This window comes from Frieseomelitta varia, unplaced genomic scaffold, assembly GCF_011392965.1.
Source record: "Frieseomelitta varia isolate USP_RPSP 00005682 unplaced genomic scaffold, Fvar_1.2 scaffold_298, whole genome shotgun sequence".
NCBI lineage: Eukaryota > Metazoa > Arthropoda > Insecta > Hymenoptera > Apidae > Frieseomelitta > Frieseomelitta varia.
Genome location: NW_025110032.1, coordinates 933,654 through 947,625, shown reverse-complemented (window position 1 = coordinate 947,625; position 13,972 = coordinate 933,654). Strand labels below are relative to the sequence as shown.

The 13,972-nt window shown below is 38.5% G+C and overlaps 1 protein-coding gene across 5 annotated transcripts in view; it reads right to left on the bottom strand.

The window, feature by feature from the left end:
• The window catches only part of LOC122529590 (neurotrimin-like), a 404,527-nt gene that overhangs the window by 237,399 nt on the left and 153,156 nt on the right, over window positions 1-13,972 (bottom strand). Inside the window, exon 1 of one of the 5 annotated variants that reach the window (XM_043655866.1) lies at window positions 406-562. The exons of 1 other annotated variant lie outside the window; for it this stretch is intronic. In XM_043655866.1, the coding sequence (XP_043511801.1) occupies window positions 406-484 (79 nt within the window). In that variant the 5' untranslated portion in view covers window positions 485-562. Of the gene's footprint in view, window positions 1-405; window positions 563-13,972 lie in introns of those variants that run through there. 3 more of the 5 variants (XM_043655867.1, XM_043655863.1, XM_043655865.1) reach the window with 3 other exon arrangements.

Here is a 13,972-nt window from a genome sequence, read left to right as displayed (position 1 = left end):
CTGCTACGATAAGATAAATGACAGACAAAGTTTCAAACTTTCCGTATGAGAATTAGCTTTCTTATTTCTCCAAGTGCTTCTTTTCAACCCAAGCGTTTTATCAATTGATTTCTTACGTATCACTTATGTCTGACAGTTGCTGCATGACGTGAAACAGTCTCGCACCCGAAATTTCAAAACTCCTCACTCATAGACCGACAAAACCTCGGGACATAATTCAAAGGGAGAAAATACGAGAAACTGAATATACTTCTCACTGAGCACATCGATATAATCGCGTTCTACGCATCTATCTCTGCATGCTGCAAAATCACACGTGTCACTCGAGAGCCTCTTAAGTCAGTCCGACGATCAAGATTAATCATGAACGATCTATATTCGAACGATTGTCGGTTCATCACTGACCTTCCACGAAGGCTGGACAGACTGCGAGGAACTGCACGACGATGTAAATCGTTGACACGAGAATGCGGTTCAGCAACATCCATCTAGGAGTTGGCGTGACGCCGCGACAAAGAAGGACGATTCGCGCCGGAATCTCGGTGCAGACTGGCACATGAGGGGGCTACACGGCTCGCCACCGACGAGACTGAAACGAGAGGGTGAGAAAGGGGATGACGGGTGGCTTGGAGGGAGAAAGAGGCAGAGAGAGAGAGAGAGAGAAAGAGAGTAAGAGAGAGGGAGAGAGGCATCCTTTCTCGATTCTGCTGTAAGCTTTAGGGTTGGTTCGCATGCGCCCGTCGGGGCTCACGTGCCCTCCGCCATCGCGAACCGTAGGACCCGCCTTCCTCATACGAAAGACACGTTCCCAGGATAGCGAGAAACACACGTAGACATAGGTTCTGCCACTGCTCTAAGGAATCCAACCGCGAAAGTTCCCCTTAGGACTGATAGACGGTCGAGAGCTTGGCCTCTCTCTACCAACACCAGACGCACGTTCTCCTTCGTGCACCGTTCGCTCTCACGGCCGACGATTTTAACTTGATCGATATGATTTTTCCTCTACCCGTTAGTCGAACGTGGCGAAGAGGATATTCGTTTGTTAACCCAGCTTGAAAGATTTGTTAACTCGTCCTTCGAATCGTCCTTTTGGATGTAATAATTCTTCTGATCAAAAGAAGAGATGTAACTCTTTCGAAGTAAATTTATGGAAGCCAACGAAAATCTAGAATTGATCTAATTGAAATTGACGTTTCTTTTCTACCTAATTTTTAATTTTGCGATAATAAAATTCGCTGTTCAAGAGGAGAGATGTAACTCTTTTGGTTCGAAGTAAATTTATGAAAGCCAACGAAAATTTAGAATTGATGTAATTGAAACTGACGTTTCTTTTCTAGCTAATTCTTAGTTTGGCGATAATAAAATTCCCAGATTTAATTCTCAAAAACATGTGAACGCTTGAACAACTTTTCAAGTAATTAATTTTATCTTCGGAAAAAGTTCAGGCTTCACCGTTCTGGACAAGCTTTCATTCCGATTTGCGCGGAATGAAAATTGGTTGAAATCACTTCTTAGTCGATCGACGAAACGGATTATCTACTTTTTCCTGTCAGATGGTTAGATTAAGTTCGTGATTCAGATTCGCGGCACCGGGCAAACATATACGTGCAGAAGCCGCTTCAATAGACTGCCGATCAATCAGTCGATATCTCTAATCATTGGTTTCCTTCGTCGAATATCGAAACGGTCACCGAATGAATACTTGGCTTGGAGCAAATATTCTTTTCTTATCAATGCCCTTTTCAGCGGAAGATATCGCGTAAAATTCTTATGAATTAAAATGTTCTAATTTTGCAAATGCACGATACGAGTGCAAGAAATTCTCTTCCAAGAATGGTTTGAACAACTTTTTATCTCCGTTTCACAGAAGTGGAAATTTCGAAAATTTATGTCGGAAGTAGTTGTAGTTGTAGGGTCACGTCTTGTAACAGGTGGTATAACTGGGAAGTAGGTAGCCGAGGAAGGAGCAAAGATTCAGAAAGAAAATGGAAGTTGTACGATAAAATATTCATGCTTCAAAATTTGCAATTATTTTTCAATTGAAGTTGTCATTAATTTTATCTCAGACGAAACGAATTTTTCTACCGTTTAACCTTCTATCACTTTCGCTTTATACGATGTTAAAGGTAAAAATCATTTTCATTTTCTTTTTCGTATTCTTTCATTCTTTTTCGAAGCTTCTAGACAAGTTTTGTAGACATGGTGCATTCATGTTATCATTAGCCAGATACAGTGTCCATGATACTCTAATACGTATAGAACATCTTATATAATTCAATCTTTAGAGTTTAGACACTCGAGTTTCTTCTTTTTAAAAAAAAACACTCGCTCCGGTGAAAAACAATCAGCCGCGTGTGCAGCAAAATGTTCGATTTTCATTCGGTATTAATTAAATCCAAAAGGCGACTATCGTGATATCGTTCGCTTCGGGGCAGCATTGGAACAATCACCCTTGAACTCTCGCTGTTGGCGAGAGTTTCGTTCGGAAATGGACGCACGGATAGGGGATGAAAGTCGTCCGAAAAAGGTTCCAGGAAGAGTCTAAACGTTTCACGTCTTTCGTAAACGTGGCGTGCGAAGTGGCGCGAGTCATAAACCCATCCCTCGAGCAGCAGCCACTGCCAGTATTCGTAACAGACATTATACCACCTACATCGCACTATTTCGAAGGATGACTTTAAGTGCGAGCGTAGCGAAAGTTTCGCGGGGGTGCTCTCGTAAACCGGTAAGAGATGGCCTCAAGGTGACGGTGGAACGGAAACGAAACGTGTTTCCAACTCCTCTACACCTAGCCTTTCTCTGCCTCCGCTCTGTTTCCACTGCTTAACTCCCCCTCGCCGTGCTTCTTTCTCGCCCGCGTTTGCTTTCATCGGCGAGCTGAAATCAAGTGGATTTCCCCGCCGCATACGCCCACCGTTCATTTGCACGAGCTGATATTCACGCGTGGAGCTATACCTCGTTCGGATTAATCGGTGGTTGCTTGAATCGCAGTCACTTGATTAATGCGAGCGAGCACGGACAGAAACTTGAGGGAATATTTGAAACGAAGTAAGAGTTCATGCCGGTAAAGCGATTTCAGGTTGTTTGAATTTGTACATGATTTTGATGTGTGATTTATGCGAGTTGCAAAAGTACGTCGTGACGTGCAGCGTTGCACTGTTGTTTAATCTTTACTTTTTGCCAAGCTTTCGAAGTTGCGCAGGTAATGATAGTTTTCAATGGAAATTTACTTCAGACTGGGGATTCTTAATTTCTTAATCTGGCTTTTGTCACCATGAACGAGAAGTTTTTAAAATAATTTAGATAAAAGGTAATTGAGATAACGTGTAATTGAGGAAAGGTAATTGAGGAAACGTGTAACTGAGAGAAGAAATGACACGCTTCATATAATTCTTTCGCATTCTCTTAAGGATAGAATTAAAAATAGGATAGAGTGAGATAGGATGTGTAGAGATTTCTTTTATCTCTTCAATATTCCAACGAGTATGCCATTTTTGATGTTTGTACGTTTTTCACGAATGCATAAACATCTGCAATCTAATTTTAACAGAGAGGTATGGACATGTAAACTTTTCACATATAATTATCAAAATTAAGGTTTCCATGTGTAAGCCATATCCTTTTCGAAAAAATATCCTTGGAGCTAGTTTCATCAAAGGTTGGGCAACATATTACTTGTAACGGGAATATTATTTGGGAAGCGTTAGATTATTTTTTTTTTTTTTAAATGATAAGAATTATAGAAGCCCCACTTTTGATAATTGCGTCAAAGTTTCGAAATGTTTTTCTGTAAAAGTTTACAGAATCTCGTATTTATAATCCAGAAATTTGCACATGTATTAATGGAACATACATAATGCGTGACATATTTCAGGAAATTATAAATCTGTAATTTTAATACGATGATAATTACGCATTTCAATATCCATATACATGGAGATTTCTCTATTTCGTGTATATTAATGTTAATACATATTTACACGACGTAAAACGTAGCAACATTTCAATTGGTCTACATTTTAATACAAAGGTAATTTAAATCATATTTCCACAGAAACATCACTTTTCAATATATGCGCATTTCAATATGGTACAATTTAATTAGTCGATGCTTTAAATACGCGTGAAACAGACAGCTCCGTTCTATATACAGGTTGCTTTATAAGTTTATAGTTCAAATTCATCTTTCACGATGTTGTTAAAATACGACACAAATCTGTCAGGCAATGTGTAAGAATATTTATTTCTTTTAATGCGTAATCAAAAGCAATACAAAGTATCAACGTTGAAGAAGTTTTAATGACGAGCAAGTTACCGCCGAAGTTGAGCAAGTTCTATCGTTCAAGTTGTCACATACAGTTGAATACAGCTTAATACACTTAAATAGGTTCTAATTTTCAATAAAGAAAGTTAACTTCGTCTTCGTCACATTACGAGAGTTAACATAACTATTGGGAACTTTCCGGCCGGAAAATCCATACGTCGTCGAAAAGACGGAGAAACGGAAAAGCTGGCGAAATATTTGAAAAACAGGGAGCATTATTGCACGCGATACGATATTTCCGCGAGCATTAAATACAATCGAATCAAATTAGCGTCCCTCGTTTTAATTGGAATTTAATTTTCATTGGAGCCGGCTTCGTAATAATTACATATAGGGGCAAAAGCTTCAAAAGTGAAATGCGTAGAAATTGTTAATTGCGGAAATGACGCGTTACATTTATGTCATAAAGTCCAACTATATTTCTACCTCTCGCAGATGTTAATGCGAAACTTTGGCAAGCAATTTACCTCGCCTACACACGGTAATTGTGTGTTGTAAATGGTACTGAAAATAATCAGTTACTACGATGTCGATAATTTGTTGGACGGTCGCTGACAGCGGTAAATATTGTTACAACCCGTTGCCAAGTTCGTGCGAAACGAACCGTTGAAAAATTCAGCAAGGATTATTCACACACGAACGAAAATAATTGGAGCTGAAACTCAATTTCTGGCAGAGATACTTTCGAAATGTTTTCGCAATCGAGAGATGGAATAATTTAAAAGTGAAGACTATGACAAAGAAAGCGCATGGCCAACGTTTGTGCAACTTCATTAAAATTCCTTAATGAACATTTAAACTTTCCCCCCGTAATATTGTATCCAACTGCCGCATCAAGTGCTGCAGAGATAAATTACAATATTTGAAACTTTAATCCCGCTTTAACCAAGAATTTAATTCTATGCTGTGTTGTAACTTCCCGCTTACGAAACTTTCGATTCGGACGTCGATCGACTTTTTCTGAATTATTTCTAGATCCACGAGAAGGATTCTGGCTGAGAGTAAAACTTCGATTCAAATATATTTCGACTTCGACTCAATCATTGAAACGATATTTGTCATATTAATTTTGTAACGTTATTAATTTTAGAGAAAAAAGAATAGTTTCTAATTCTGTAAAAGCAGAACAAAAAATGTCATTCAGCTTGTACTTTGATCTATATTAAATAATTTGTTTCTATTAAAGAGTTGTTAAGTATTACTAATACAGTTACAAGTACTTTTCTCTAAATGTCGTATTAGGAAACAACGTGTTGGAGAATCTTGGCAATTATCATTCGTTTCACTTTCCCTGAAAGGAGGGCGCGAAATTTAACAAGCAGCCGAATGTTAACGTTCCTTTCGGCCGTGATTGCCAGGAAATTCCCCGGTGAAGTTTACGCCGACAGAACTGCCTGGAATTCATAGTACCGTTCCAATGCGCGCGAGATAACGTTTCGTATTCGGTGGATAAAAAAAAAAAGGGGGAGAGAGAGAGAAAAGGAAAAAAAGTGATCCTCCTCTTCGAGGAAACCGTTATCTTAGGTGCGGCCATTTTAAGATCTACCGGATCTAAATTCAGCGCGCTTCTTCAGAATTTCAGATAGAAAGGCGTCATACATTAAACATTCCCCCTCGTAGCCGATGAGAAAGCCCACACATTGCGGGCGGGCGCATTTCCTAAGAGAATTAGTTTCCACCGCTGATCAAATAAAATCTTGATGAATTCTAATCGTGACCATCATTATAATTGTTTCGCGTTATTTTCCGTGAAATTTCAAGTAGAATTTCAAAGTATGCTTGCTCAAGTCAGGTTTCAATTTGATTAATGAAGGAAATTTTAAGAAATTTCCTTATTTCTTTTTAACTTTGCAACGTAACGAGCATCTGGACTTTTATTTCATAGTCACTGTTTGCGAATTCTGTTTTTGAAGCTTTATTTCGATTTGAATGAATATTGTCACTGGAACGTATATAAATATATCAATGCTATTGAGAACATATTGTTTGTATTGATATTCTCAAAGGGAACGTGTTTCAACGTGTCGTCGGAAAAAAAGTTGTTTGAAACGTTCATTGTTTAATTGATATTGATTATATTATGTATTATATATAATTATACGATTATATTTTAATTTCAATATTCGTACAATGGATGCAACTACTTGTTTCACAATTGAAATTGTACAATGATAGTAATATTTCATCGTCATCACACAAGGAATTCGGTTCAAAAATAATAATCCCCTTTTTGTGAAATTCATTTCCGGGAGAAATTTCACGGAGTGAAATTACAGTGCGGAAGTACGTGAAATTACTCGAAAAGACAGAACGTAATGCGAAATTAAAATTACTTCCCGCCGTTTAAAAAAAAATGTTGAACAACCACCTTTGTCGAGTAAGTTTAATATTCTAATTTCTACGATACGAGCTATCGATAAAACTGATAAAATAAAAAGAAAAAAGCAGACCTACGTAGAAAAATAAAACAATAAAAATCTGTACAGAATAAGCTTCTCTGCAAATTTTCGATATAAATAAATACTGTGTCATATCGTGTAACACATTTGCACATTTGTCGAGCCATTTAAATTTCATTATTCAAATTCCTCTCTCACTCGTAACAGCAGAAGAAAAAAAAAAAAGAGAGAAGAAAAAAGAAAAAAGTGGACCAGCAGGGTCGAAATGAAAAATTGGCCAACGATTTTGGATATCGATCCTCCCTTTTTCGTCGGTTTGATGAAAATTTTGATAGAATAAAACTTCTCTGTAAATGGGAAGAGTTTCTTTTTCAAAGCAATCTCGAGCACGGCGGGTTAACCACGTCGATAAAGGCCGATGTAGGTCCGACATACTGGAAATAAAGTTTGCAGCAAGCGTATTGTATATCGGTACGATATATCTGGCATTTGCAAACATTACGGAAATATACGTAGCACGGCCAGTCGATCGATCATTTGTATGCTTTGCTCGTAATCATTCCTCGGTTCACGAGGTTACAAGATACCGATGTCTAATAGGAAATCGTTTTATTGCGCATCCACGTGAAATATCGACAGAGCTGCACATGTAATATGCGTTTCCATGCACTTAAGTGTACACCAGGGAGATAATTTATTGCCACGTTAGACGGTCTAACGTCAATGCGTATCTCTTGTAGCGCAATCGGATCGCCATTCAGTCAGCTTCGTGTATCTCGTGTGTTTTAGTGCGCGATCGATTGCACGTTTATGGTCTAGTTTCCGAATAAATAAACATTCACATATGTAGATACGGGATTTATGACGGGCATTTTGGAAAGTTTTGTCTTTAAGCAAATATAAATACTTCTCTCCATGATATTGACATTTTAAAGTTCGTTTAAAAATGCAACGTGCAATTATACAATATTCTAGATTTTCGTTTAAAGAGGAAAAGAATGTCCCAAACTTCCGAAGAGAAATCGTGTACGTGTATCGTGATGTTTTGGAAAATTATTTCGGCTTGAGTTTTTTGACCTGTCATTTGCAGGAGCATGGAAATTAAATTTGCAGTATAAAAATAATACTTGTTGTTGTTGTTTTTCGCGATAATGCCAAAAAATAAGTTGCCGCGGCGGTATACTAACCGCGCATAATTTAGTCAAAGTTCCCGCCCGGTCGAAATTTAATTCATCAGAATTTAATCCTTAATTAATTAAATGCGATTAAGTGAACTGAAAATATCGAGAGGGAGAGAAGGACAGAGAATTTTTAATATCAATGTAATTGAAAACAGATAAATATTTGTCCGCTTGATCGAACATACATTTACCTCTGAATAAAAGATCAAAGGCCATTTCACAGAATGTATGCGCTTTGCATTTTTTTTTTTTTTCTCAAGTGAAAAACACGAATCAAGGGATACTTTTTATCAGAAAATTTTCGTTTCGGTACGAAAATTTCAGAGGCATCGGAAAGTGATGAGAATGAATGAAAGCGTAATAAGTGTGTCGTATAAACATTAATACACTCTATCACGATTAAATCTAGAAACGTTCGGAGCAATGCGCAAAGGCCGTTGATATTAGAATCGTCGATAATTCGTATTAACGATAATTAAAATTTCTCTGTCATTATGCACACTTGAAACGCACGCAACGCAATCGGGAAACGTAAACTACCGAATTAACATAAATTAATGTCGGCGTAGAACCACTTTACGCGGAAATTTCCCCGAATGTAAAATCCTGTTCCGCGTTTCCCGAATTTTTAGTCAGACATTTCCCGCCGTATTTCGTGGAATTTCCGCTCGCAAAGAAGAGACAGAAACCAGAAAATACATTTCGCCGTTTCAGTATTTATATTTACATTACCTAACGTAATTCACGATTCTTCGCGTCGAGTCGTCTTTTCTTTTTTTCTAAATTTCTCGCGCGATAAAGGAGAAGAAGAATTAAAAAAGTACAAGTTCGAAAGTGTTTAATCGAGTACGTTGCCTGCATAAATATTTTACTTACTCAACGTTGCAAATGCAAGCGTTGCGAACACACTTCCGGGAGCAACTGTGTACGTATATTCACAGGCGAGGCGTATAAAAGGAAATTAAAATATTCTTTGATCCGTTGGTCGCTGTAAGATGAAAATCGGTCAAACTTTTATGATCTCGCATTAATGAACAAAGTTCAACTGCAGATTAATCTTAGCAGTAATGAAAGTACAGCCGGCTGGCTAACTTCCGGAATAGCTGAGCGAAAAGTGTAACTTTCCGCGCGCACCGGCGAAAGAATTTTTATGTTTCGCCGGCGTTCCTCGGTTAATTGACCCTTTACCGCCGGATATCGGCCAAAACGATTCACCTTCGAATTAACCTCCCCGGATCCGAGTAAATTAATAAAAGTTCCTCGAAACAGTTGGGCGATTTTTATGCATGTTTGTTCAACGATTGTTCCTTAATATATCTCTTATATACTGTGGTAGTATCGTGCAAATAATAATTCTGTTCGTTTGGACGTTGTATATAGTTGTCATTTAATTTTGTTCAGATCAGAAGAAATAAAAACAAATAATAATATATTGAATTCTTTTATGATTACATTACGAACGTCACACGAAACGTTTTTAAATTTCATCACAGTTTGGTACTTGGACTGGATATTTAGATGTTGATAGAAATTTGTTTCCTTTGTTTAATTATCATTCAACTATATTTTTCACGCATTCTCTTCAAAACGTATCGAACGCCACGTGTTTCCACTTTGACGTCTCTGCTTCACAAATATATAAATACACTGAATCGTAGTGGTTCACTTTGCAAAAACATTTAGTAACAGAGCTTTCAGTAGCAAAGCTTTTTATCCGCGCGGGGTAATCGTACGAAGGCGTAAGTAGAAATAAATTCAACGAGCCGTTTAAAGCGATTCCAAAACAACCCAATTTAATATCCGAGAAAATTCTTTGAGCCATTTGGCGCTACACTTACGTATGTACACTCGTTGTATACTCGGCAAAGACTAATCAAAAGCGACCGCAGCGCCGGAAAAGTTAAATATTTAATGTTTCCAAACCACTTTGTGCTACATATTTCAAGGCTACAAATTCGTACGAGTGCGCAAGCTATTTAACTGTTTCAACGCTTTGCTGCGTGCCCGCCACTTATTTTCCAGTAATTAAATAACAGTACGCCTGTGTCCGTAACGTTCAAGATAATAATCATTCTGTTTTCTCACGCCACGCTGTTGACTCGTTTCGAAACAGCTAGTTCGTTGCAGTAGCCCCCTTTCGTTTGCATTTGACGTTATCGAAGAATGAATATTATCCCATAAATAAACGATAGTATAAACCGACGTAATAAATAGCATAATTCAGCTTTGAAAATTGAAAAATTTCACTCGAAATATTGATAATCTTTATATTATTTTTTATATTATTTTATATTATTATATATTATTATTTCATATTATTACATATCATCATGTTATTTTTTTATATTCGTCGATTGAAATTAATCTTTCGCGTGTTCTCTTAAGCATAAACGAATCTTTAATATATATATATATATCTTCGAAATCTTAGTAGATCATTAACGTGTTTAAAAGGTCCATTAACATTGTACATTCGACGAATATATACCTAAAAATACAAAATTCCTGAATTTTCCAAAAAGAAACAATCTTTCCCATTATTGCGCTTCGGAATCGTTTCGTTTTCACTTGCCTCGCTAAGCAAACGCGTCGGAATCAACCATCGAGACCTGAAACGTTCCTCGAGGATGCAAAGAAGAGCGTTAATTTCAAGATGAACGAAAAAAAAAAAAAAGAAAAAGAAAGAAAGGAGAAAAAGAGTCGCAGCGGCGAGTGCTGTCGGAATACAATAATAAACCGTTCGAGGGGATTCGCCGGAGTCTGCCGTCCCTTGAACCGGTCCCGCGGAAGGTAAAAGTAAGAGCAAAACGGCGGTGACCGGCAGACGTCGAAACTCCGAGAAAACGTTCATTCCGGCAAGAACTGGAAGCTCATTTCCTGGTGGCGAGGCGCGCCGGCGAAAGACGCGTAATTCGATTTTCGCTAAGTGGCAACTGAAAGCTGGGTCCCCGTTGGGCTCGGAATAAGTCAAAGTCGGAGAGGAAAGCGTAATCCTGGCCGCTTTATTCATACCGATTCACCAGCACCTCTCTCTTTCCCCTCCCCCTTCTCTCTCTCACTCTTTCACTCGGTCACCGTTCTTTGCTCCCTATCTTCGTGCCCGCCGCACTTTACACGCTCTAATGTGGCCCAGCGAGACGTTAAAGAGAGGCAGAAACGAGAAAACTTGGCAACTTAGTAAACGTGGCGTTGTTTTACCTCTCGCATGGAACGCGCCGCGTTCGAAATCGCGTAGCTTGAGTCCAACCCGAGCCGTCTTAACTGGCGTCACGAGAACGTTACGACGAGCGTTTACGTCGCGGCCTCCATCGGATACCTCCACGGCGACGTCGAGCCCGTTACACGCCGTCGATGGTTCTAATTGCATCGTAAAACTTGCCTCGTAAGAGCGCGTCGATCATGAATCCGGCCGTTCGTTTCACGCGGGCATACGTACAGCCTACGTACATACGTACGTGTCTCTAAGTAGAGTTTCGCTTCAAATGTCGGACGTACGTACGTATTGGAAATTTTTGATAGCTCGCTGCAAAATGCCGGGTTGCTGAATTATTCAAATGACCGTGCAATTTCGAAGTACCGGCCGGGGGGTTAAGCACGTGCTGTTTTCCACAGCTCTCGTTACATTCGGTACGAGCCCTTTTCGCTTCGCTGTTTCGTGACCAGCTATTCCAAGGGCGCACCAACTTAAGAACAGCGAGAGGTTTAATCCGTTAATTAATCGAACGTCGTCGTCGATAGTTCTAAACTCGCGCGGTTAATTTTAACACTCTTTCACGATTTCGAGTATACGTATATCTCTACGTGTTACCACGTAGTAAATTTGGGTATGTACGTAGTTGAAGTTCGACGTTATATTTGCTATTGGCGATCCAGAAATACTACACGGACGTGTCAAACTCCCTTCCCTACAAATTACATCTTTCTACCCGTTTCGGTTTTATGTGTCAGCAAAAAATATTTTACGCGCATATTTACATAACGTTTCCATCGCTGCGAAATTAATAGAGGTTCCTTTTTAAGATATTTAAGCCTCTAGACAAAATACACGCGACTTTCCTGATTACCGCGCAATCGACAACGAGAGAAAGTGAAGGGACGACAATTACCAGCTTTGTTCTATTCATTCGGGAAACAAGCGTCACCTTTATTACCGTCGCCGGTAACTTTCTCGCGCTTGTAAAACCTCGTAGGTCTCAAGCTGCGCGTTGCACTCCAGTTAACAAACTATCCCACCAGGTCTGATTGAATGGAATGTTTTCGAAATTTTCCGCATCGGTCGTCCGGCATGCGTCAAAACTCTTCATTATAAACTCCAAACGAACGAGAATTTCGCGAGCGGTCACGCCACGATCCAGACGAGTCTCTTCGCTCGTCCTCGGTCATCGTAGTTTCACGTTTCGCTCGTTACTTGTTACTGGTGTTAGGGAATGATTTCTTCCAAATAGACGGTGAACATTTATGAAAACTCTTATTTCTTATCTAACTTGATAGAAATTTTCTTTTCTCGCTACGAATATTGTATTTTATTATTTATTTTGTATCAGATTTTCTATAAATGCGTAAAATCTCTGGCTTGGTTTTATCCAAGGACATTAAACTTTAGCAGTCTTCTACTTAAGAGTCTTGAAGTGTTATATCTTTTAGAAAATCGCTGGAAGTCACTTTCAAAGAAATTTTTACTATTTATTTGCACAACAATTCTCACATATTATCAAAAATGTTGTTTTCAATAACGTGGAATAAAAGACGAGTGCATCAATACTTTTGTTGCACTGTAAATTCTACATTTTAATAGGTACAAACACGTGCATGACGCATGTTTGAAACTGCCTTCGAACGTCACTCTTTCACGATGCAAATCGTAACACGAAATCAGCAAATGAAATTCCTGCAGACGTGGGTAATCGTAACGAGAAATAATTTTATTTTTCCACAATCTAGTTGCTCGATACAATTGCAGTATACGCGATGACAAGTTTGCATTGTCAATCTTACGAAATTAAATACATTTCAAACGTTACGTGCATTACGTTCAAACAATATCGAGGAATAAACTTCGTCGTTTAAATGTAGAATGCTCTTCGAACACCCCTTTCCCCCCTTTGACGTAACCAAAGTTTTCCATTAACCTTTCTATTCAGAAACAGCTGCATTGTATCGCGTTGTTCCTTCTTTTTTTCTCCCCCTTTTGTGCTTGATTAATGTATACGCATTACACTAATAACCGTCGAATATGGCCGGAAAATTCACGGCCGAGAAATTGAAATCGATTTATGCGAAGAATCGCGGATCAGCGAATTGAATTAGCATTTTGATATTACACGCAAATTACCTACGGATGATTAAAATACTGTGTGTAATCCGCGATGTTTAAACGAGTTTCGACGCATTGCATATGTTAATCACAAGCTGTGCCGCGGCGTGCAACGTTTCGTTGCAACGTTTCGTACGCCGCAACATACAAAACCAATTACACGTTTCAATGACCGAAGATGTCCGGCCCGGTAAACGCTTCGAATTCAATCGAAACCTGTTTATAGTAGCTCGATCGAAAATTGGAGTACAACGTAATACGATCGTTGCGCAGAATAAATTTGCCTCGCGCGAAACCTGCTACGCAGCCACGAGGAAACGAATTTGTTGCACGCCCGGATATTTGCACGTTCTTAATCGTTACGTTGAATTACGTCGCTTGGAATTTATTATTCATACGGAGGTGCGAATTGCTATAATTTAGAAAATGCAAACGACGCAAGTGCTGCAATAGCAACAGCATTTATATTTTAAATCTTGATTGGAAGTCCTTTTTTATCTAAAAGATTTCAAGGAAAGATTGTTTGCTACTGGTATTTAGTATAATAACAACTTAATAACATTTTATGAATTTTATTTTGTAATTATGCAGATCTGCTCGCGATCTTGAAGGAGATTGACTGTTTAATTAATGTATCAATATTGTTTCCCCTGTTGCCCAGGTGAAACATGATTTGAAAAATAAAGACAAGTTATTTAGTATAATAACAACTATTAACGATAGTTTATGGATTTTGTAATTATAGTGCAGATTT